General features: G+C 39.9%; 1 protein-coding gene across 3 annotated transcripts in view; it reads right to left on the bottom strand.

Moving 5' to 3' along the window:
• Start1 (Steroidogenic acute regulatory protein-like) overlaps positions 1-19632 on the bottom strand; it is a 368052-nt gene that overhangs the window by 332438 nt on the left and 15982 nt on the right. For 2 of the 3 annotated variants that reach the window (XM_070084953.1, XM_070084954.1), the window contains exons 2-3: positions 7514-7573; positions 1006-1169 (exon numbers count right to left, since the gene is read on the bottom strand). In XM_070084953.1, coding sequence (XP_069941054.1) covers positions 1006-1169; positions 7514-7544 — 195 coding nt within the window. In that variant the 5' untranslated portion in view covers positions 7545-7573. Of the gene's footprint in view, positions 1-1005; positions 1170-2055; positions 4566-7513; positions 7574-19632 lie in introns of those variants that run through there. The other variant, XM_070084955.1, reaches the window with a different exon arrangement.

The following is a 19632-nucleotide window of genomic DNA, read 5'->3' as shown; positions in this document are numbered from 1 at the left end:
GACCCCAAGAAAGCTTCTAGTGCCATCCCTGTGGTAAAAAGGGTGAAAATTAGTATGGAATTGAAAAGAGAGATTAAGGAAATGTGTGCAAAGTGGCTTGAAGTGCAAACCTTTATGGATGAAAATCACCCTCACACAGCTATTGCAAGCTGTGCTGGTGACTATTACAATGACAATGTTGTGAACCACTTTAGACAAATCATAAAGGAATGAGAGGTACAGAGCTCTATGGATAGATATGTTGTGCAACAGAGGTCTAGTGACTCTCAAGCTGGTCCTAGTGGCATTAAAAGAAGAAGGGAAGTAACCCCAGAAAAGGACTTGATACCTCAAGTCCTAATGGAAGGGGATTCCCCTTCTAAACAGTAAGTTCGACACTCTCCCCTCCTCCCATCCCATCAATCATCACCAGATCTTCATGAAAGGTAAGTGTCATGTATTCTATTGTTAGTAGAGTACTACTAACTGTGCATGTCTTCTTCAGTTTGTGTGCATTAAACTTCATATTTCATGTGGTAAAACTTTTTTTTTCATACTTTTGGGTGTTTTGCACGGATTAATTTGATTTCCATTATTTCTTATGGGGAAAATTAATTCACCCTACGATAATTTAGGCATACGATGAGCTCTCAGGAACGGATTAATATCGTATGCCAGGGGTCCACTGTATCACCATTAGGTTAAGTGTATTCTAACCTAACCACTCTGTAATCCAGCAAAATCACTGATCTGGCACCCTACAGGTCCCGATGATGCCTGATTAGTGATGGTCAACCTGTACTATATTACAGGCTTTTTTCTTTCTCTTTTGGTATACACGTTGCTCATCTTTAGAAGCTGTTCTTGAGACAATACTACTAAAAACTGGCATAAATCTTGGTAACAGATACCAACAAATTGATTTAGAAAGTGATCGAGGTTTCTGGACCTAAAGGTTTTCTAATAAATATGTTTTTGTGTTTCCTCATATGTCTTTCTAAATCACTATTACAAATTGCTACTCACCAGCACACATATGGCCCAAAACAGGCCAGTGAAGAGAAAGTCGAAGGTCACAAAAAGACAGAAGAAGCGCCGCACAGCTGACATTCTTCCATTGATTTGCATTCCAGGAAAATGATTGGCTAGCCAGAAATCTGAAGACACTGAGGTCATGCTGCCCGGCCAGCCTGCAAAGGTTGACATTTATCAGGTGAAATTCTCCTTCAACTGATGTACATAAACTGCTCTGGCAGGTACACAATTATGAACTAAAAAAAATTTATGCACCTGCCAAACAAAATAAGCAAATTAACTTTATGAATAATGACAATGATGATTTATCATTCAAAAGCAATAGCAATAAAATAAACTACCATAGATGTACAATATTTAAATGAATTAGATTAATCATGGTAGGTATACCACTTGCCCTGGAAAAAAGGTGAGCACAAAAAAAGTATTCTAAAAATATAGCAGATGTACCCTCAGAGAGTCATCACTGATTTGGCCCCTTCAATGGGTTTGTCTTAATGCTGAGGAGTGAACAGTGCTGATCCAAGGAACTGGAACTAACCTCCATTTCCTAGAACCAAACCTGATTACTTCCCTTTCCCCAGGCTCTATATGACTCCTACAGGTCTAGCATTTTCCCATGAATATATTATGTAAGCACTTCAACAGAATCCATTGTTTCAAAAATTCTCATTAAGCCTCCTATCATTTTCAGGGCTAGTGTCTTGTCAAGCTAATAATAAATACTAGAAGGTATCTCAGTCATTATATGAGTAGGTATTAAGATACAATACACAGAACAAGCTCTAACTGAGGTAATAGATCTTTATCAAGTCATATAGATAATACTCTACACACACATGAGGTGTTACAGAGCAGAAAAGAAGCACCACCAAATCCAAATCATGGAGAAAAACACAGATGTGAGGGAGATCAGAGGGATGAAGCTCACATTACCATACTTTGCTATGAGGTTCTAAGCCTCACTTACAGATGCATAAGAAAATATCTACACATTCACATAAATAGACAAAACATTAAGGAATCAACTCATTCACTAACCCGGATTTTGGCCATGGTGGCGCTTATTCTTTATAACGCCTCATATATACTCGTGGTAAGTGGGGCAAGAACAATGTAAAGATTGAAAATAAAGAAGTGAATGCCAGGTCTTGATGATCCAGGGAGCTGAGCACTGCAGTCTGCCTACTGGTCCATCATTAGGTTTGAGATGGTTGATTACAGTCCTGGTTTCTTCTACATAGAATGTGCACTAAAGGCTCTGTTATGCATGAGAGTCATTAAATACATTCTGAATAAAATCCAACTGTTAGTGTTTAATTTACTGGACATGCATAGAGGGTAGCGAAGATAGAGATACGGCGATTGACTGAGGAAAACAAGAGGATTCGTAGTAGTCCTCCATTTTCGAGTCCTCAGGTCAAGAAGGGAACGTGGACAGTGGCTGGACAGCATAAGACGAAGTTGACGATCAAGAAGACTAATGGAAAGGTAGAGACGACGAAGAAGAAAGAGACTGCTGTGGAAACTGTTGTGGAAACATCCAATGCATTCTCGGTGCTACCCGACGAATGTGAGTTGAATACTGGGAACGCCACTACAAACGACGCCAAGGAAGGTAAGAATATTATTGTTGTTGGGGATAGCCAGGTTAGATATATGGATAGGGCTTTCTGCTTGAAGGACAGAAGTAGGAGACAGAGTTTGCTTTCCTGGGGCTGGGATGGAGGACATTGTTAGCCGGCTTGACAACATCATGAACGGTAATGGGATCAATCCCATTATCTGCCTCAGTGCTGGAGGCAATGATGTAGGCAAGCGCAGAAGTGAGGACTTAGAAGGTTCAAGACAGCAATAGATATAATTAGGAAGAAGGGGGGGCGCCCTGTTATATGTGGCATTTTGCCAAGAAGGGATGTTGGAAATGAATGGCTGTCCAGAGCAATTGGTATTAATTGCTGGCTGGATAAACACTGTAAGGATAATGCAGTACCATTCATTGACAACTGGGACAACTTCTATGACCGAAATGACATGTATGCCAGGGATGGGGTTCACTTATCCAGGGCAGGTGTGGGTTTTCTTGCTAGCTCAGTTGAGGGGGTTGTTAGGACTTTAAACTAGGATTAGTTAGAGGTATGGGTTTAGAAATGATAAAAAATGAGTATGGATATACAGTGGACCCCCGCATAACGATCACCTCCGAATGCGACCAATTATGTAAGTGTATTTATGTAAGTGCGTTTGTACGTGTATGTTTGGGGGTCTGAAATGGACTAATCTACTTCACAATATTCCTTATGGGAACAAATTCGGTCAGTACTGGCACCTGAACATACTTCTGGAGTGAAAAAATATCGTTAACCGGGGGTCCACTGTATTGACTTATGCTCTGAAATTAAGAATTTTAATAGTAACTGTCATGGAGTAACCCTAGATAATGATAATTTCAGAAATTGTGTAAAAACAAAGATGAATAGGAAAAATGTGCAGAAGAAAAAACGTATAATGGTATTTTATGCTAACAGTCGAAGTGCAAGAAATAAGATTAATGAACTACGTTTGATAGCATGTGCTGGGAACTTCGATGTCATTGCATTAACTGGAACGTGGTATGATTTAAAGAGTCGGGATATGATTCCTGAGTGTAATATTCAAGGGTTTAAGTTGTTCCATGTGGATAGATGTTGTGGGAAGGGGGGAGGATTGCATTATATGTTCAAGAAAACATTAACTGTTGCATAAAAACAGGTATAAAAATAGATGGAACAGCAACAGAATCTGTTTGGGTAGAGTTTGTAGAAGGTCAAGAAAAGCTTATTCTAGGTGTAATATACCGACCTCCAGGCTTGGATCACAATAGAGGGAGACTTCTTTGGGACGAAATTGTTAGGGCTTCTAGACACAATAATATAGTGATTGTAGGGGATTTTAACTTTAGTCAAATAGACTGGAATTCTTTGACGGGTAATCTGGAGTCCAGTGACTTTATGGAAACAGTTCAAGACTGTTTTCTGAAGCAGTGTGTAACAGAGCCTACCAGGGGTAATAATTTGCTTGACCTAGTCTTGTCAAATAAGGAAACTCTCATAAATAATTTGGAAATCACTGAAGAGCTTGGCGCAAGTGATCACAAATCCATCACTTTTAGCATTAACTGGGAATACAGGAATAATGATAATACAGTAAAAAAAAACCCTGATTTTCATTCTGCTGATTATAATGGACTTAGGGAACACCTGTCAAATCTTGATTGGGGTTATCTAGCTAATGATTCTATTGACGATGATCATACTTATGACTACGAAGGGATCTGCATTTACGATTCTTTTCTTAATAATGTACACCATGCTCAGAGTATATACATTCCCCAGAGAGAAATTAGATCTGATAATAACGATCCTAAGTGGGTTAACAGGAGGCTAAAGCATTTATTTGGGGAGAAAAGGGGAATATATAGGCACATCAGAAGGGAAGAGGTTAACCTTACTGACCAATATGTTCAGCTTAAAAGAGAAGTAAAAAAGGGAATTAGAAAGGCTAAACGTGACTATGAAATTAGAGTTGCTAATGAATCAAAGACCAATCCAAAGGGGTTCTTTCAGGTGTATAGGACGAAGGTTAAGGAAAAAGTAGGACCTCTGAAAATTGGGAATGGACAGCTGACGGATAACAAACTGGAAATGTGTTCCATATTTAATGACTATTTTTTGTCAGTTTTTACACAGGAAGACATAAATGAGATTCCAGAAATTAACAATTATTCAGTTCCTGACGAATTCAAATTGACTAATATTACTGTCACGAGGGACATGGTTATCAAACAGATAGACAAACTGAAGCAAAGTAAGTCCCCGGGGCCCAACGAATTATTTTCCAGGGTACTTAAGGAATGCAAGATGGAACTTAGTCAGCCATTAACGAGTGTGTTCTATGCATCCATCCTTACTGGTGTTGTGCCAGAGTTGTGGAAGATGGCCAATGTGGTTCCTATATTCACATCAGGGGATAAGTCCACCCCTTCAAATTACCATCCAATAAGCCTGACATCTATAGTTGGCAAATTACTAGAATCAATTATAGCTGACATTATTAGAAGTCACCTTGAAGAGCATAACTTGATAAATGAATCTCAGCATGGATTCACGAGAGGTCGTTCCTGCCTGACAAACTTACTGACGTTCTTCAATAGAACATTTGAGGCAGTAGACAGTGATAAAGAATATGATATTGTTTATTTGGATTTTAGTAAAGCCTTCGATAGAGTACCTCACAAGAGACTCTTAAGAAAAGTGGCAGCTCATGGTATAGGAGGTAAAGTTCTAGAATGGATAGAGGCATGGTTTACCAATAGAAAGCAGAGAGTTTCCATTAATGGGTTCAAATCAGAATGGGGCTTAGTTACTAGTGGCGTTCCACAAGGATCAGTTTTAGGCCCTCTCTTGTTCATAATTTATATTAATGACCTTGATGAAGGGATTACGAGTGACATGAGCAAGTTTGCTGATGATACAAAGATAGGCCGTATGATTCATTCTGAGGAGGATAGCAATGAACTGCAGGAGGATTTAGACAAATTAATGTCTTGGTCTGAAAAATGGCAGATGAAGTTCAATGTGGATAAGTGTAAGGTACTGGTCCTTGGTAATGAAAATAACCCTCGAAGCTATAAACTAGGTGAAGTAGAGCTTCATCATAGTGTGTGAAAAGGACTTGGGAGTCATGGTAAGCAGAAACCTAAAGCCAAGGCAGCAGTGCCTAAGTGTGCACAACAAAGCAAACAGATTACTTGGATTTATCTCAAGAAGTATAAGTAACAGAAGCCCAAAAGTTATTTTACAGCTCTATACATCACTGGTGAGGCCTCAATTAGATTATGCTGCTCAGTTTTGGTCTCCTTACTACAGGATGGATATAGACTCATTGGAGAACATACAGAGAAGAATGACTAAAATGATTTACTGTGTAAGGAATCTCCCGTATGAAGATAGACTTAAAGCCTTAAATCTTCACTCTCTGGAGAGACGTAGAATGAGAGGAGATATCATTGAGGTGTATAAGTGGATGACGGGCATAAACAAAGGAGATATTAATAAGGTATTGAGGGTGTCGAACCAGGTAAGAACCAGAAATAATGGATTTAAGTTGGATAAATTTAGATTTAGATAGGACATAGGTAAGTACTAGTTTTCTAACAGAGTTGTAGATGCGTGGAACAGCCTTCCCAGTGGGGTGATAGAGGCTAGGACCTTGGGTAACTTTAAGAAGAAACTGGACAAATATATGAGTGGGAGGGGCTGGGTTTGATTGGTGTCATTGGGTACGGGAGTTATTTCTTGGGTAGCTTTAGGTAGAGGTCGTTTTGATAAGACCTGCCTCGCATGGGCCAGTAGGCCTTCTGCAGTGTTCCTCCATTCTTATGTTCTTATGTTCTTAAAGCCCCCAAAGATGACCACCACGGAAAACTGAAAATAATGGAGGCTATTCATAGAAGACCATACAGTGAAGACAGCAGAGAATCAAAATAATGCAAATAAGGAAACCATTGAATTTGAGAGCTTGACTGTAATCAGAACCACTAAAGGTAGATAGATGACAGGTATTTTCAAACTGAAAAAAAAGATGACTCTCTTTAGATTATTAGCCCCAGAGGGCTAATAACCTAAGGTTATTAATAACCCAATAAAACCAAGTAGTGTGGCTTATTTCCACTGGAGTCCTTAGGTTTTTCTTCAGGATATCACCCATGAGAGTCAAGTAACACCCAGGATTTATATACCGCTGGGTGAACAGAGGCAGCAGGTGTATGGAGACTTGCCTATATGTCTCATCTCTCCTAGGACTGAACCAAGGTGCTTCAGTCGCAAGCCGAATGCGCTACCACTGAGTTACGAGACACCCTGCAATGTTGCTATGATGTGTGAGTGAAAACTTGATAACACCGCAGTGACAGGCATAAAATAAGCATTATGGGTTATATTTTGCAAACCAGAGTAGGAAAAGTGAACACAAGAGAGTAGATAGAATAAGGTAGAAAAAGGAGAATACAGATTTAGAGTAAGATACACACAGAGAGTAGTTAAAGCAAGAAGAGTAGATACAGTAAAAACCAATAACTGGAATTGCACAATGACATTCAAAAGGGTGGAGGTAAAATAAAGATTGATTCTATGGATGGTTTGGACAAGTGGAGACAACATGACAACAGGTTAGTGACTGAAAAGTTTAAACACGGACATTGTATCATGACCACATACGGCTCTATAGATAAAAGTATCAAGCCTAAAATTTTGACCAAATTGAATACAGCAATATAATGTACAAAGTCTCTAATGCTCACTCTTTTTTGAGAATAATTTATTATTTAAACAGAGTGTATATAATCTACCATATTTCAGTTCTTAAATACAACTTTTTAGGTTAGATACTCCACATAAATAAAATGCACTATCCAGGTAAAATTATATTGAAAACACACGATATACATGTTGAATATTACCCAAGGATGGTAAGTGTCCAAGTCTTGACATCTCTTCACACGTCAACACTTCCTAAGTCACTGCAAAAATAAAAAAAAAATGAATGAGATGCATTAAAAAAAATGAAAGCAAATGGATGGCATAAAAGGTATAAACAGATTGACACAAATGCACAAACACTCAACTGAAGGCATATATGGTATGTCCAGTTGGTAACGTTATGTGCATCATCCATTTTCCGAAAGCATCAGGACTGAACCCTCTTGAATTAAATGAATTTCCGGACAATTAATGACCGATGTCGATGAATGGTGGGTTGGAGATTGAAGGTTGGTGGTGGTGGTGGTGGTTGTTGGTGGTGGTGGTTGGTGGTGGTTGTTGGTGGTGGTGGTGGTTGGTGGTGGTTGTTGGTGGTGGTGGTTGGTGGTGGTTGTTGGTGGTGGTGGTTGGTGGTGGTGGTTGGTGGTGGTTGTTGGTGGTGGTGGTTGGTGGTGGTGGTTGGTGGTGGTGGTTGGTGGTGGTGGTTGGTGGCAGCGACAGTTGTTGTTGGTGGTGGTGGTGGGAGCGGCGGTGGTGGTGTGGTGGTGGTGGCGACTGCAGTGGATGATAATGTGGATGATGATGATGATGATAGTAATAACCATTCATCACACAGTAATAATAATAGATTAGGATTTTATCAATCTTGATAACTGGGACAAATCATATGGCAAACATGATATGTATGCAAGGGATGGGGTTCATCTCTCTGGGGATGGAGTGGTTGCATTAGCCAATTCAACTGAGGGGGTAATTGATGACTTGTCTAGGAATTTAAACTGATAAATTATAGAGGTATGGGTGTTTGTGGGAAACAATCAGGCTGCAGGTTAGGGTTGAAAACAGCAGATATTACCAGGATGCCTCAGGGATATGCTTCAAAGACAATATTCAAAATAAAGTTGCTAGTAAAGGGAAATCAATTGATCAACATACAGAGATAGTAGAGGGCAACGAGTGACTAGCTCCCTTAAGGTTTACTATACAAATAGTAGGAGACTAAGAAATAAGATGGATGAGCTAAGATTACTTGCAAGTGTAGGTAAATATTATAGATATTATTGGTATAACAGAGACCTGGTTCAACCTGAAAGATAGAGAAATGCCTTCTGAATGCAACATACAGGGTTATAAACTATTCCACACTGATAGGGTCAACAGGAAGGGTAGTGGAATGGCGACATATGTCAGAGATAATTTAAATTGTTGTCTTAGACATGATATAAGATTAGAAACATCGAACACAGAATCAGTTTGGCTACAGTTTCTCGAGGGTTGTGACAAATTAATTTTGGATGTGATTTATAGGCCCCCAAACCTTGATAGGGAGTGCAGTAAGCTGTTTTGGGACGAAATTCATAAGGCATTAAGATAAGAAAATGCTGTGTTAATGGGAGATTTTAACTTTAGACAAATTGATTGGAACAATATGACAGGAAATCTTGAGTCTAGTGACTTTCTTGATACGGTTCAGGATTGCTTTTTAGAACAGTTTGTGACAGAACCAACTAGAGGAAACAATCTGCTTGACTTGGTTCTTGCCAACAAAGAATCAATAATTAATAATCTTGAGGTTAATGATGAGCTTGGGGAAAGTGATCACAAATCACTTAGTTTCAATATATCATGGAATTACCCAGATAACTGCAATCAAATCTCTGTCCCAAACTTTCGCTTAACCGATTTCATGCCACTGAGAAATTACCTGGGTGGGCTAAATTGACCTGACTATGGGTCAGGTAGGTGATCTTGGTTGCCAATATGACGTTTTTCAGAGCATGTTCTGGCTGCGAAGACGACTTTTGTTCCGAGTAGGGAAATTAGATCTAACAAAAATGATCCCAAATGGATGAACAATAGATTAAAACATCTCATTGGCCAAAAGAGAGGCATATATAGACATATGGGCAGTTAAGAAATCAATATATTCAATTAAAGAGAGAAATAAAAAAAGGAATAAGAAAAGCAAAAAGGGATTATGAGGCTAAGGTCACAAGGGATTCAAAGACTAACCTAAAAGGGTTCTTTCAGGTATACAGAAGTAAGATTAAGGACAAGATAGGCCCACTTAAGAGTAACTCAGGTCAGATTACTGAGAGTGAAATTTTCAATACCTACTTCCTCTCAGTTTTTACCCAGGAAAATACAGTGGACCCTCAGCTAACAATATTAATCCATTCCTGAGAGCTCATCGTTAGGCAAAATTATCGTTAGCTGAATTAATTTTCCCCATAAGAAATAATGGAAATCCAATTAATCAGTTCCAGACAGCCAAAAGTATTAAAAAAATAATTTTTTGTTCATGAAATATACATTTCCCTACCAAGGAAACAATGAGACATGTACAATAACTACATAAATAAATGTTAAAACGACACTTGCCTTTATTGAAGAGTATTGATGAGTGATGAGACACTGTTTTTCTTGAACACTCCGGGATTTTCAGAGTGATACCTGAGTAAAGGCTTCACTTTGCAATCCCCACTAGCATTACAACAAAACAAGAAAGTTAGCCTGTCTTTCATAGGCTTGTGTCCTGGGAGTACCTTTTTCTCCTGAGTAATGTAGGCCCTGTTTGGCATTTTCTTCCAGAACAGGCCTGTTTCATCACAACTGAACACTTGTTGAGGGTGGAATATTTCAGCTTTGCCATGCCTTATCACACTGTGTATGCCACTATGATTCTTAAATCTCTCAAACCAACCTTTGCTGGCCTTAAATTCACCAATATGAGCACTAGTTCCCGGCATTTTTTCCTGTTCACCTGGGTGTTAGCCGACTGGTGTGGGTCACATCCTGGGGGACAAGACTAAGGACCCCACTGGAAATAAGTTAGACAGTCCTCGATGACTCATTGACTTTCTTGGGTTATCCTGGGTGGCTAACCCTCTGGAGTTGTTTCTCATTAAGCCACACCAACAACAGTCTCTCCACATCTTCGAGTAGTACAACTGACGGTGGTGCAGCAACAGCTGACGGTGGTGCAGCAGCAGCTGCACCACCGTAGTATTTCCATAGTATTTCTCACCCTTTTTACCACAGGGTTGGCACTAGAAACTTTCTTTGAGCCCATGGTGGCTTATTTAGCAGTTACAAGCACTATAAACAATGGAATAATACAAAATGCATCGAATGTATGCATGAAACCGGCCACCCTGGCTTACCTTTGATATACCTTTGAAGAATTTCGAGAGTATATCTACTCTCTGAGCCCGGTTATGGGCCAGGCTCATCTGGTGCTCGCCTGGTCAACCAGGCTGTTGCTGCTGCAGGCCAGCTGCCCCACATAGCCATCACAGCCTGGTTGATCAGCACCTGGTGAAGATACTTGTCTAGTTTCCTCTTGAAGGCTTCAACACTTGTTCCAGCAGTGTTTCTGATATCTTCTGGTAAGATGTTGAAAAGTCTGGGACCCCGGATGTTGATACAGTGTTCCCTTATTGTCCCCACCACACCCCTGCTCCTCACTGGGTTTATTTTACACTTCCTCCCAAATCTCTCACTCCAGTATGTTGTTATGGCAGTGTGCAGATTTGGGACTAAGCCCTCGAGTACCTTCCAGGTATATATTATCATGGCTGGAAGGTACTCGAGGGCTTGGTCCCAAAACAACGATGGCAGGGCAGCTGAAGTGCTCAGGCTGGACGGACAGGTTCGGGATGAATCACGTTGGGCGAGTTTTTTGTTAGGCGGGCCAAAATTTTTATGCTCAAACGCTTCGTTTGGTGGATTTAATGTTATGTGATGCGTTCGTTAGCCGATGGTCCACTGTACTAGCGAAATTCCTGAAATAATAGGTTATGTAGAACAGGATGATAATAAACTATGCACAATTAGGGCAACTAGTGACTTGGTCCTCAGACAAATAGAGAAATTAAAACCTAACAAATCCCCAGGCCCAGATGAACTGTTTGCAAGGGTGTTAAAGGAATGTAAAGAAGAACTTAGCATACCTTTGGCTAATCTTTTCAACATATCACTACAAACTGGCATAGTGCCTGATAAGTGGAAAATGGCAAATGTAATACCTATTTACAAGGCAGGTGACAGGTCCTTAGCTTCAAACTATAGAACAATAAGCCTTACCTCCATAGTGAGAAAATTTATGGAATCAATAATTGCCGAAGCATTTCGTAGCCATCTTGATAGGCATAAATTGATTAATGAATCTCAACACGGTTTTACAAAGAGGCAATCCTGTCTTACAAATTTACTAACGTTTTTCACTAAGGTGTTTGAGGAGGTAGATAATGGTAATGAATATGACACTGTGTATATGGACTTCAGTAAGGCTTTCGATAGAGTTCCACATCAGAGGCTACTGAGGAAACTTAAGGCACACGGAATAGGAGGAGAAATTTTTTCCTGGGTAGAGAAATATCTCCGGGAAGCACCCTGGCTCAACAGGCACATACCAGGGAACCAATGAGGCTTTGTGAAAAGTACTCTTTAAACCAACAGGTAACTGATCCCACCAGAAATGAAAATACCCTGGATTTGATATTCACGAACAACGAGGAACTGATCAGAGACATAACAGTTTCCAAAACTATTTACTCTGATCATAACATCATAGAGGTTCAAACTAGTACAGTGGACCCCCGGTATACGATGGCATCAGCATACGTTAAATCCAGCATACAATACATTTTAACGCAAAAATTTTCCCTTGCCACACGTTAAAAAACCCGCCACATGCGATTCGTCCGGGACGCATCCCACATGTGTCCTCAGCTGCCCCGTGCGTGCCACTGTTTACAAGCCAGCCAGTGCGGTCGCATCCACGCATACAATCAGTACATTTCATATTATCACCGAGTTTTTAGTGATTGTACCTGCAAAATAAGTCACCATGAGCCCCAAGAAAGCTCCTAGTGCCAACCGTGCAGTAAAAAATGTGAAAATTACTATGGAAAAGAAGAAAGAGATAATTGCTAAGTATGAAAGTGGAGTGAGTGTCTCGGAGTTGGCCAGGTTGTATACCAAACCCCAATCAACCATCGCTACTATTGTGGCCAACAAAACAGCAATCAAGGAAGCTGTTCTTGCAAAAGGTGCAAGTTTGTTTTCGAAACAGAGATAGCAAGTACTCGAAGATGTTGAGAGACTGTTATTGGTGTGGATAAACGAAAAACAGATAGCAGGAGATACCATCTCTTAAGCGATCATATGTAAAAAGGGTGGGAAATACGTACTATCGTACCACGGTCAGCTGTTGCTGCACCACAGTCAGCTGCTGCTGCACCACAGTCAGCTGCTGCTGCACCACCAACAGCTGTTGCTGCACCACAGTCAGCTGTTGCTGCACCACAGTCAGCTGTTGCTGAACCACGGTCAGCTGCTGCTGAACCACGGTCAGCTGCTGCTGCACCAAAGTCAACTGTTGCTGCACCATGGTCAGCTGTTGCTGCACCAGTCAGCTGTTGCTGAACCATGGTGAGCTGCTGTTGCACCACGGTCAGCTGCTGCTACACCACCGTCATCTGTTGCTGCACCACTGTCAGCTGTTGCTGCACCAGTCAGCTGTTGCTGAACCACGGTGAGCTGCTGTTGCACCACGGTCAGCTGCTGCTGCACCACAGTCAGCTGCTGCTACACCACCAACCTCTGTTGCTGCACCACGGTCAGCTGTTGCTGCACCAGTCAGCTGTTGCTGAACCACGGTGAGCTGCTGTTGCACCACGGTCAGCTGCTGCTGCACCACGGTCAGCTGCTGCTGCACCACGGTCAGCTGCTGCTGCACCACAGTCAGCTGCTTCTGCACCACAGTCAGCTGCTGCTACACCACCATCATCTGTTGCTGCACCACAGTCAGCTGTTGCTGCACCAGTCAACTGTTGCTGAACCATAACGAGCTGCTGTTGCACCATGGTCAGCTGCTGCTGCACCACAGTCAGCTGCTGCTACACCACCATCATCTGTTGCTGCACCATGGTCAGCTGCTGCTGCACCAAAGTCAGCTGTTGCTGCACCACGGTCAGCTGTTGCTGCACCACAGTCAGCTGGTACTAGTGGCATTAAAAGAAGAAGGGAAGTAACCCCGGAAAAGGACGTGCTACCTAAAGTCCTAATGGAAGGGGATTCCCCTTCTAAACATTAACAACTTCCACACACTCCCCTCCTCCCATCCCATCAATCATCACCAGATCTTCAATAAAGGTGTCAGTTTGTGTGTATTAAAATTAATATTTCATGTGGTAAATTTTTTTTTTTTTCAAACAGTAATCTAAAACCAAGACAACAGTGCATAAGTGTTTGCAATAAAGCTAACAGAATCCTGGGCTTCATATCTAGAAGTATAAATAATAGAAGTCCTCAGGTTGTTCTTCAACTCTATATATCCTTGGTTAGGCCTCATTTGGATTATGCTGCACAGTTCTGGTCACCATATTACAGAATGGATATAAATGCACTGGAAAACATACAAAGGAGGATGACAAAGTTGATCCCATGTATCAGAAATCTTCCCTATGAGGATAGACAAAGTGTCTATCCTCATAGTGTCTCACAAAACACGCTAAACACTTAAAGAGAAGTGTGATCGGCTTCTTTAGTGATAAGATTGTGAACAATAAAGACAAACCTTGTGGAACATAGTGTACCAGTGTGCGTATTCCTAGACTATGGAAGATGTGGACATCCAAGGACACTTCAGCTTCTATCAAGTCACCGATACCTGTCGAGGGTGTAAAGAACACCGTAGCTCACGCTACAAGAGCAAGGTGGGTTACAGATTTCTTGTGTCGCAAGGAGTTTGTAATCAACCTATAGTCAGCAGTGAGGTGCGGACTTTTGAGTCCACACACGTAAGTTCGTCAGCAATCAGTGAATGAAATATGCTGACATAACACCCCTAGGGTTAAATTATTATTAACATAATATAATCTATTACAGCCCGTTGTGAAGTGGATAAGACAACTTCTCAAGACCTCGCCTGCAGGGCGGCAGTGGAGTGACACTCATCTTACACTGTGCATCAAGGAGTTTCATATATGTCTACTCCAGCATTTCTCAAACATTGCTGGGACCTGGCAAAAAAGGCAAAAATCATTTCTTATTTATAAATACATTTTCCTTATTTAAAAATCCATAACCAAAAAACTGGGGTGGTTTTGGGGGATGGCTGAAACAGATTAATAGCATTTCAATTAATTTCAGTGAGGAAAATTGATCTGATATACGAGCAAATTGAGTTATGAGCTCGGTTATGGAAGGGGATTCCCCTTGCAAACACTAGTACACCTCCAAACTCTCCCCTCCTCCCGTCTCATCACTCATCAATATTTTCAATAAAGGTAAGTGTTGTTTTAGTATTGTTTATTCTGCATGTCTCATTGTTTTCTGTGTAGGAAAATGTATATTTCATGGGAAAAAATTATTTTGTTTAATACTTTTGGGTGTCTGGAACAGATTAATTGGATTTCCATGTACATGTGTATTTCTTATGGGGAAAATTAATTTGGATTAAGTCAGATTCCATATAAGACACGCTCTCTGGAATGGATTAGTTACGGCAACCAAGGGTCCACTGTAGTTTTAACAATAAACACTTTTATTGAGCTTAATTGTTTTAAGGATTACAGATTGGCTTATGATTACAGGTAATGAGGATTCTTGCATATTAGCACAAGATTTAGGAATTACAATGAATACTTTTATCAAGTTGAAATGTTTCAAGGATTACACTTTGGCTTATGATTACAGGTACAGTGAAACCTCGGTTTTCATCATTAATTCGTTCCAGAAAGTCTGATGAAAACCAAATTCGACGAAAACTGAAGCAATATTTCTCATAAGAAATAATGTAAATTCAATTTATCCATTCCAGATACCCAAAAGCATTAACAAAAAACATTTGATAGAGAATAACTAAAGTTTTACATACAGAAAACAATGAGAAATAAATATAAAGGACTAATTAAATGGATAAATGAACATTTAACATCACTTTTACCTTTATTGAGGACTCTTTATATACAAAAAAGTGTCACAAGTGCTATCACCAATCACTGCAACACTCTTTAACAAATCCATTGAATCCTCCACCTTCCCTACAGTACTCAAAATAGCAAGGGTCACCCCGATCCACAAAGGAGGAGACCAAACAGAGTTGAATAACTATAGGCCAATATCCAACTTACACCCTCTCTCAAAAATCTTCGAAAAATTAATTCATAAACGAATCTACTCCTACCTTATCTCCCAAAACATACTCAACCCCTGCCAATTTGGATTCAGGCCTAATAAAAATACTAATGATGCTATTATACACATGCTAGAACATATATACACTGCAATAGAGAAAAAAGAAGTCCCACTGGGGATCTTCATTGACTTACGTAAAGCTTTTGATACAGTTGACCATGACTTGCTCCACGTAAAATTGTCACACTATGGTATAAGAGGGCACTCCCTCAACTACCTCAAGTCATACCTCAGCAACAGAAGCCAATATGTGTATGCAAATGGGGCAAACTCCTCTGCACAACCAATTACAGTTGGTGTCCCACAGGGAAGTGTCCTTGGCCCTCTTCTCTTTCTCCTATACATAAATGACCTACCAAATGCTTCGCAATTACTCAAACCCACACTATTTGCAGATGACACTACATACATCTTCTCCCACCCGAGCCCAGTCACGCTAGCCAATACTGTAAATACCGAATTACAGAAAATATCTACCTGGATGAGAACTAACAAACTTACACTAAACATTGACAAAACCTACTTCATTCAGTTTGGTAACAGAGCTACAGATGTCCCTCTTAACATAATGATAAACGGATCACCTATCACAAAGCTAACAGAGGGAAAATTCTTAGGAATCCACCTTGATAATAGACTCAAATTTCATACACATATACAACAAATTTCTAAGAAAATTTCCAAGACTGTAGGCATACTATCGAAGATACGGTACTATGCTCCACAGTCAGCCCTCCTGGCCCTATATCACTCTCTTATTTACCCCTATCTCACCTATGGAATTTGTGCATGGGGCTCAACAACAAGTAACCATCTCAGACCACTAATTACCCAACAAAAGGCTGCAGTTAGAATGATAACAAATTCTCACTATAGGCAGCACACTCCACCAATATTCAATACACTAAACCTCCTCACCATACAAAACATCCATACTTACTACTGCACCTATTACATACATAGAACACTTAACTCTGATATTAACCCTCCCCTCAAACATCTCCTTGCCAACCTCAACAGAACACATGACCATAACACAAGGCACAGATCACTCTTTGATGTTCCTCGTGTCCATCTCACACTATGTAAAAACTCAATGCACATAAAAGGCCCTAAAATCTGGAATTCATTACCTGTAAATATAAAAGAAACACTACCTGTTTATAAATTCAAGTCTCTTCTCAAAGATCACTTACTCACCCAAAACCAAATAAATACTGAATAACTGAACCTTATAAATTGTATATCTTAAATGTTTCTCACAATTATATCACATAAATGTTAAACCTAAAACCCAATCTAACTTTATTATTTTTTAAATACACTACCTAACAGAATACTCCATTCTACTGAATGTACAACAATGCATACAACCATATGACCTGTCTTTGTAATACTCACTTGTGCTTTATAGTAACCTGTTTACATTAATGTTTTATCACTGATTTCATCATTGCTTAGTTAATCTTAAGTTAATTTTAAGCCAGCCCGTAATGCTATGCATAGTATAAGTGGCTTTGGCATACTGCTCTTACCTGTATTTGTTGTACCTCTGTATGTGTGCTCAAATTTTTAAATAAATAAATAAATAAATAAATAAATATGGAAGACAGCAAGGAGGGAGAGGGAGGAGAGGTTATCTCTACCACCATCACTACCACCCTCTACCACAATCACTACCACCCTCTACTACAATCACTACCACCCTCTACCACTATCACAACCACTACCACCATCACTACCACCCTCTACCACCATCACTACCACCCTCTACCACCATCACTACCACCCTCTACCACCATCACTACCACCCTCTACCACCATCACTACCACCCTCTACCACCATCACTACCACCCTCTACCACCATCACTACCACCCCCTACCACCATCACTACCACCCTCTAACGACGAGAAACAAAGCCAGACTGACTCAGAACGCATGGGATGCTTTGTGTGGGTGCGGGCGGACACGTTCGGTACAGTGGACCACTGTCAACTCAACAAAAACTGAAGTGATGAACAAAAACTGGGACAAAATTTTGACGAAAAAAGTCATCGAAAACCGAATTCTATGAAAACCAGGGCAAACGAAAACCAAAGTTCTACTGTAATTAGGTTTCTAGCATAATAACATGTTTGAGAAAATTCAATATATTTAATGGTTGTAAAGATTACAGATTATAAGAATAAGAATATACTGTTTTCCATATACTCGTGGCAGTGAGAATATGAAAATATACTTTTATCATACATATTTAATTGTTGTTCAATTCAATTCAAAGTTTATTCTCTATAAGGATTACAATGCTGAGTTTACAGAATTTGGTTATTGTGTGGTTTACATGTAGTAAAATAATAATTGCAGAGTGTACCACTAGAACACCTAGCATGGCTAGGCATTTCGGGCAGACTTAAATTAAATCTTAAGTTTAAAATACAGTGGACCCCCGGTTAACGATATTTTTTCATTCCAGAAGTATGTTCAGGTGCCAATACTGACCGAATTTGTTCCCATAAGGAATATTGTGAAGTAGATTAGTCCATTTCAGACCCCCAAACATACACGTACAAATGCACTTACATAAATACACTTACATAATTGGTCGCATTGGGAGGTGATCGTTAAGCAGGGGTCCACTGTATTACAAAATTATGTGGTAAGTTGGTATTATGGCTAAGTGACTAAATACTAGTTTGTGAGTTTAGCAATGTGAATGCTTTTGTTTTGGCACTATACATAGTTTCAGTAATGGAGTATCACAGGCCAACTTATGACTAGTTAAGATTCATTATTTTGAGATCGAGATTGATATTTCTGTTAAGAAAGCCTAGGGAAAGTATGGATTTGTCAGTTAAAAACAGAGTAGGGGAGTTAGTAGATGGGGAGATGGAGGTATTAGGTAGATGGCGAGAATATTTTGAGGAACTTTTAAATGTTAAGGAAGAAACAGAGGCAATAATTTCATGCACTGGTCAGGGAGGTATACCATCTTTTAGGAGTGAAGAAGAGCAGAATGTAAGTGTGGGGGAGGTACGTGAGGCATTACGTAAAATGAAAGGGGGTAAAGCAGCTGGAACTGATGGGATCATGACAGAAATGTTAAAAGCAGGGGGGATATAGTGTTGGAGTGGTTGGTACTTTTGTTTAATAAATGTATGAAAGAGGGGAAGGTACCTAGGGATTGGCGGAGAGCATGTATAGTCCCTTTATATAAAGGGAAAGGGGACAAAAGAGACTGTAAAAATTATAGAGGAATAAATTTACTGAGTATACCAGGAAAAGTGTACGGTAGGGTTATGATTGAAAGAATTAGAGGTAAGACAGAACGTAAGATTGCGGATGAGCAAGGAGGTTTCAGAGTGGGTAGGGGATGTGTAAATCAAGTGTTTACATTGAAGCATATATGTGAACAGTATTTAGATAAAGGTAGGGAAGCTTTTATTGCATTTATGGATTTAGAAAAGGCATATGATAGAGTGGATAGAGGAGCAATGTGGCAGATGTTGCAAGTATATGGAATAGGTGGTAAGTTATTAAATGCTGTAAAGAGTTTTTATGAGGATAGTGAGGCTCAGGTTAGGGTGTGTAGAAGAGAGGGAGAATACTTCCCGGTAAAAGTAGGTCTTAGACAGGGATGTGTAATGTCACCATGGTTGTTTAATATATTTATAGATGGGGTTGTAAAGGAAGTAAATGCTAGGGTGTTCGGGAGAGGGGTGGGATTAAATTTTGAGGAATCAAATTCAAAATGGGAATTGACACAGTTACTTTTTGCTGATGATACTGTGCTTATGGGAGATTCTAAAGAAAAATTGCAAAGGTTAGTGGATGAGTTTGGGAATGTGTGTAAAGGTAGAAAGTTGAAAGTGAACATTGAAAAGAGTAAGGTGATG

The sequence above is a fragment of the Cherax quadricarinatus genome, chromosome 14 (assembly GCF_038502225.1).
Source record: "Cherax quadricarinatus isolate ZL_2023a chromosome 14, ASM3850222v1, whole genome shotgun sequence".
In the NCBI taxonomy this organism is placed as follows: domain Eukaryota; kingdom Metazoa; phylum Arthropoda; class Malacostraca; order Decapoda; family Parastacidae; genus Cherax; species Cherax quadricarinatus.
This window is presented reverse-complemented; position numbering and strand designations above follow the sequence as displayed.